General features: G+C 46.0%; 1 protein-coding gene across 1 annotated transcript; it reads left to right on the top strand.

Moving 5' to 3' along the window:
- The first annotated feature begins 4,482 nt into the window (after nt 1-4,482).
- Nucleotides 4,483-5,976, top strand: LOC139222237 (amphoterin-induced protein 2-like). Its single transcript, XM_070854212.1, has one exon. The coding sequence runs from the start codon at nt 4,483-4,485 to the stop codon at nt 5,974-5,976; it is 1,494 nt and encodes a 497-aa protein (XP_070710313.1).
- Nucleotides 5,977-6,691: the final 715 nt, after the last annotated feature.

The following is a 6,691-nucleotide window of genomic DNA, read 5'->3' as shown; positions in this document are numbered from 1 at the left end:
GGATTTAATTTCCATCTTGTTTGGGGTAAAACGATGTGAGTTTATGTGTGAGACAGTTGAGAAACCTTAAACTAGCTTAACATGTGTGATAAAGACAATATCATGAAATATTATTTAAATTTTCCACTTAACAGAAACATTTTGGGATATACATGTACATATTTCTTGCTGTGAGTTAAATGAGAAGGTCAATACCACTCCTGTATCTGGACGGTAGCTACAAAAAGCTAAAGCTAGCGGCCTGTTAGCGAGCGTTAGCTTGACGACTGGAAACGGGGATTAACGGCCGGCCTGGTTCTCGCTATGCTGCATCTCGTTCGGTCGATCTGTTCGGAAACTGAAGTGTGTTGCGGTTTTTATGGAGCAATTATGTGCCGGATTATTTCTTGGGTGGGAGCTAGCTTTGGACAGAGCCAAGCTAGCTGTTTCCCAATGCTCCCAATGTTTGTGCTAAGCTAAGCTAAGCTAAGCTAAGCTAATTGTTGTCTTGTTGAGTGGAACTGATCTTCTCATTTATCTCTTGGCGAGGAAACTAATTCCTGCATCTCCCAAAACATTGAACTGTCCTTTAAATTGAAGAATAATGAGTAAAATGACTCAATAGTTCTGATTTCTGAAGCAGAAAAACCACCTTAAGAGAAATTCTATCTTCACGACTCTGCATGCAGGCGTCTAAAACGGGCAAACTGTAAATCCTCTGTCTTTGTGTGTGTGATTGTCGCTTCATGCACACTGGGGCGATGCGGCGGGATGTTTCTGCTGCACAACCTGAACAGTAAGTAGTGATTAGAGCCGACAGGTGGACGCATGGACGGGTCACGTTGAACTCCAGCTAAACTAAAAACCACCCAGACTCGACGCTCTTCAGCCCTGCTGGCGTTCGCTCTAACTGTGTAATCAGTGACTATTTTACACCTGGGATGCAAAATAGATGCAATTATGTGCATTTAACTGCCAGGTAAGACCAGCAGGCGCCGGTGGAGGCTGAGCTGCAGGTGAAAGCCACTTCATATTCTGCACAGGCCTCGCTGTCCGTCCGTCCGTCCGTCCGTTGTTGTTCATTACTTATTATGCCACATTCCTGTAATCAAGGACGAGACTTTGTCTGAAATGAAGAAGGAATGAGGAAAACGTCCATGCCTTGAATATCAATGACACGATCCTGGAGCGAAGATGGACATTCTGGCAAAATCCCCCGGAGGCCTTCCCCTTTGATGGTCGGCGCCATGGAAACATACAGCGATTTGTCCGTCACGGTGTCCCGGGTGGGAAGCTCATAATTACGAGTGCATTGTGATTAGACTGAAGTCAGGGTTATAAGACAACAAGCCTCGTTCTCACTTCGCCCTCAGCTAATGGAGTTGACTCATCTTGTGAAATGAGAATTCAATTGATTTTTCTCCGCCTCCTTTCTGTTTGTCAGGTATTGAATTGGTCGTGTATGCGAGGATCTACGAGATGATGATTAGGTGGAAGAATACTTTCATGTGATGTGGAAGACGCCGTGCACAAGCGAGGTGGCGGCCAGCTTCTGCATGTCGGACAGTAAAAGCAATGCTTTGATTGCAGTGTGGCAACATTAAGGGAATAAACGAGGCAACGGGCTAAATTCTGTATTCAGGGATGAACAGTATTTTGCAAACATGAGGGGGATTATGTAAACCTTTTGCTCAGCTTAATGCCATCTGAAATATTCTGCCTCAGCGGGCAAATCCTAAAATGCTGCTCTTCTTTTACAGTTTTTATTTGTTGAGCTGCAACAGTGTTTGTTTACAACACACAACTCAATATACGCAGAGCTTTAGCGGCACTTTGTAACCCAGCGGAGATAAAGCTTTGACTCCGTCGGAGAAAATGAGGAGAAGAAACGTTCAAGGTCACAGATGTTTAATTGCACCGATGTTATCTCTAATTAAACCAAGTCGTCCTTGCAAAGCCACCATTAGCAGCTGTGATGCAGCAGAGGCAGACATGGCGTCTCTGCAGGGGAATGAACTGTAAGAAGGCAGGAATCAAGACTGTGCACACACACACACACAGACACACACACACACAGACACATGAACACACACACACACACACACACACAGACACATGAACACGCATGGATCAGACAGATTTTAATTATGATTTTAAATCTCATATGATCTGAATTTAGTGGGAATGACTTGAATTATTTCAGATCTTCATTTGTGTGTGTGTGTGTTTGGGTGATTAAAGGGAAACAAAGTCTAAAATGACTGAAAAATATATTTAAAAAAAGTTTGCTGCTCTTAAAGCCACAATTTAAGGAGGAAATGCAGCAGGTCAAATGGTCAAAACATAACGTGAACTATTTAAAGCTACACTCAAAAGGTTAATTTGCCAAATTTAAAACAACCAATCAGACATTATTTGCCTCTTAAGTCCAGCAGAATAAGATGTAAACAACTCTGTCGTGTGTTAGCAAACTGTTATTTACAATTAGCATTAATTTCACTCTCTTTTAGCTCTGATTTGGGCTCCACCACCTCCGGAGAGAAACATCTGTCTCTTTAGCTGCTTAAAAGCTCCACTGTGTTCACCAGCTAGTTGCTAACTTTGTCCGTCTTGGTCGTGCAAAGTGGGTTCGAAAGCTTTTCCGCTGAAAAACAGCTGCCGAAAACGGGCAAAGATGAGAGCCGGGGGACTCAACCAAAACAATGAGCTGAAGGATGCTAAAACGCTGCAGAGTCAGGTGATCTTATTTAGTGGGGTTTGTCGCAACAAACGACTCATTTGAGCCATTTTTGATGTAAAAATCTTGATCTGCGCCGCTTTAATCTGATATTTGGTAAACATTTTTGTTGTCAATGTGCAGATTGATGGTTTCATCCGCTGAAACAACAACCGAAATGTAAAGGTGTTCACAGGAGGATTCAAAGGACACATTTACACACGGGGAGGTACGAAATAAAAAAAAAAGAAGTACTGTGAGAAGAGCAGTATAAAATAAAATAAATAAAAATTAAATGTACACATCTGTTGACATAAGGAGCACATAAACTTCTATGAGCCACAAAATCAGAAGCTTTAGAGTTTGTGGTGCTGATGCTGCACCCTCTTCCTCCTCGTCTTCCCCCTCTCCCTCTCCTCACACCTCCCTCCCCTCCTTCATCAGCACCAGCTCTGATCATTGGTGTGTTGGCTGCTGCTGCTGCTGTGCTCCGTATTTCCCTCCCAGGACCACCCCCCCCTCACACACACACACACACACACACACACACACACACACACACACCCCTCTCTCTCCCTCCCACAGCGACGTGCAACCCGACCTGCAGGTGAGCAGCTCCTCACTCCGCGGCGCACGGGAGGCGATGCGCTCTGCTCCAAAAACAGCCGAGGAAGAAAAAAAAAAAAACAGCTTTCGGATTTTAGGACTCTTAACGCGGGACGTGAAGGCAGCACAGCCGAGCTGAGGGTGTGGGCGGAAAGGTGAGCTGGGTTCACTGTGTTTGGTTTGGTGTGTTTTGGTCCCTTTAAAGTCGGATGTTGTCTCTCCTGTGAGTCTGATCATGTGTGGGAACAGCAGAGGGGGAAAAAAAGGCTTTAATATCAGAAATATAGAATAATTAATCATCATCCAACCACTTTCCTGCTCTGACTCTGTAACACAGACTTCTAACTCATGTTCCCACTTCTGAATCCTTCACTAAGGCTTTATCTATTAGTTATTCTCTTCATTCATAATTAATTTGGCAAAAAAAGAGTCCGAAATTAGTGAAAAATACCAACTGACCTCTGCGGCAAACATTAAATTACTATAGATCTGTCAGTATTAGTATTATTGTTGATATTATTATTAAATTAAAGACAGACTGACGGGTGTTTTTGCTTTAAAATGACTTAAATGATCAATTGTCTGAACAGTCGCTGGTTTATTGACTGACTGCAGTCGTCACAGCTCTAAACTTTGTTTACAGGTCACCTGCTGGGCTTTTCCACCTGTTTTTAAATGAATAATATGAGCAGTGGGCAGATAACTGATTTAATTCTACTATAAACATTGTGGTTATGAAGCAACATGGTGACAAAGTGAGAAAAAGAAAGCAGAACAAACACTAAAACAACAGTTAAGTAATAATAATGTTGGGATCCTTGAGGTGCTGTGGTGGGAGGAGTATGGATTACTAACCAGTGGATTAAGTTACTCTTGTCCCAGCAGTTACTAACAGTTTTCATGCCAGCAGAGTTGATCTGAATGTGGATTATGATTTATTCTCAGAGCTACATAACCTACGCTGCATGTTCTCTTCTTAATGCTGTTTCACTTCATGTGACGGAGCGTCGGTAGCGCTGGTGGATTATTTCTAAAACTACTATAAAGTTGAGATTCTCCCTCTCTTTCTGTGTCTGTCTTCAGTTCATTAAAACCATCCGCTCTCCGAGGCTTGCAAACCTGACATGTGTCCGCCCGGTGAGACGGTAACCTGAGATCCCACCCCGAGGGGGAAAACCAGGATGGTTCCCATCGCGGGGCAGCTTCTGGTGAAGGCCAGTGTTGGAGGCTGCACCTTGCTGCTCTCCCTGTGTCTTGGCTTCCCTCCGTCTGTGACCACTTGCCCACCCTACTGCCTCTGTGCCAGCGATATCGTTTCCTGCAGCGGCCGCAATCTGTCTGCGCTGCCCTTTGATCTGCCGAGCTACGCCACACGGTTGGACCTGAGCCACAATGCCCTCGCTGCCCTGCCCGCGGACTGGATTTCCCCGTCATTTGGCCGGCTCGCTACTGTGGTTCTCAGCCGAAACTCTATTAGCCAAATTGAGGCGAACGCCTTCGCTGTGACGCCGCATCTCCTCCACCTGGACCTCTCGTCCAACCAACTAACGGCACTGAACTCGTCCGTCTTCGCCGGGTTGAAGGAACTGAAAGAGTTGCTGCTGTTTGGCAACCAAATCATGCAGATTAACCCCGGGGCCTTCAGCGATCTCCACAGCCTGCAGAGGCTCTACCTCTCTGGGAACAGACTGACGGCGTTCCCCCTGGGGCTTTATTGGGAACCTGGAGGGCCTCGTAATTTGACCTTCCTCGATCTGTCGTACAACAGGATCTCCGAGGCGCCGGTCCAGAGGCTGCTGTCTCTCACCCAGCGGGGGGGAATTTATTTGCAGGAAAACCCTTTGGTTTGTGACTGCGCCTTTATCGGCTTGTTGGAGTACTGGATGTGGAAGCAGTATCGCCCCCTGGTGGACTTCAGAGGGGAATACCCGTGCAGAGATGAGTCAGGAGCATCTAATTGTAGCCAGGAAGAAGTGTCAGATATGCCCCTTAAGGTACAGACTTACCAGGTAGAGCCTGGTAAATGGGTAAGAGTGCCATGTCCAGGGTTGGCTCCCACCGCCCAGGAGGGGCAGGTGGTGTTCTGGGTTACCCCCAGGACTGTGGTCAATTCATCAACCAATGATCCCAAAGCCCACCTAATAGTTTCCCCCAATGGCACCCTACAAATCCGAGCAGCCCTGATGGAGGATTCTGGTGTGTACGGGTGTGTGGCTGCCCGCGGGCGCCACTACAACCCCTACGAGTCTCCCAACGTCAATGTGGTGGTCGGAAACCTGAGCGCGGCCTCCGCCAGCGGCCTGGCGCACCGCAGCAGCGCTGAGCATTTCAACACGGCGTTCACCACCCTGGCTTCCTGCGTGGTCAGCATCATACTGGTGCTGCTCTACCTCTACCTCACTCCCTGCCGATGCCGGGAGAGCCGGGCCGGGGGGTCGAGGGGGTGCGGCGGGCGAGCCATCATCCTCTGCTCGGACCCCAGAGAGGAAGAGTCAGGACAGCGGCGCTCCAACGGGAAGAGGGTGGCGTTCTTAGAGCCTCAGGCAGAGGACTCGGTCGCTAGCGGCCAAAAAACACCAGCGATCAACTCGGCTCACGTTACCACAGAGGGAATTCTCAAGAATGGAAGTAGGACAGTGGGACAGACCTTCACTGACCCTGCTCACATGGTGTAGCAGCAACATTATATTCACATCCCTGCATTTGTACAGTCTGAGCTCAAGTGTGTGTGTTTTTGTTTGTTTTTTTTAGTTTCAGTACATAATGAGAAAATACATTCGATGTGAAGTAGTGCACTGTGATTCTTGTTAAGTAGTTTTGCTCTGTAGCGTCCCGGTGTTTGGTCTGAAGCAGATAACGCAGCCCGTTTTGCAGGCAGAATTTCAATTATGTCTCGACTGTCTGGACATTTCACCGCCAACGTGGGAAAATTGTTCCTGCAAAAGGTCAGAAAGATCATATAGATGTGGGGGCGGCGTTTTGAAATTGGGCTGAGATGGATTATTGTGCAGCACGCGCTTCCATCACAATAAGTTGTTTTGTTGTTTTTTAAAAAACATGTCAGTCGTGTGAAATAATCTTTTCTCAATCAAATCTGAGCCTGTGAAAGTTTGTTTATCATAAAAAAAAATGTTTTAAAAAAGCATAGAAACAAAAAGCACGAGTGAGACGAATGAAAACTAGACATTACAGTTATTATTGTTTTGTTTATGCAGAAGGTTTTAACTGTATTTGGCTCTGAGATTTCAGACTCCATCCAAATACAATGGAGGTGAATGGAACTTTGTTGGTGTTGTTCATAGCTGCATTATTTTAAAACAATGACTTTCTGTAATGAGACTAATTGAGGTGAAATTATATGAGCAGTTTAGAGTATTTTAGCATCTTTCA

The sequence above is a fragment of the Pempheris klunzingeri genome, chromosome 22 (genome assembly GCF_042242105.1).
Source record: "Pempheris klunzingeri isolate RE-2024b chromosome 22, fPemKlu1.hap1, whole genome shotgun sequence".
NCBI lineage: Eukaryota > Metazoa > Chordata > Actinopteri > Acropomatiformes > Pempheridae > Pempheris > Pempheris klunzingeri.
This window is presented reverse-complemented; position numbering and strand designations above follow the sequence as displayed.

Excerpts from the sequence above, each read along its gene's own strand:
- LOC139222237 (XM_070854212.1), top strand. The coding sequence starts at position 4,483 with ATGGTTCCCATCGCGGGGCAGCTTCTGGTGAAGGCCAGTGTTGGAGGC.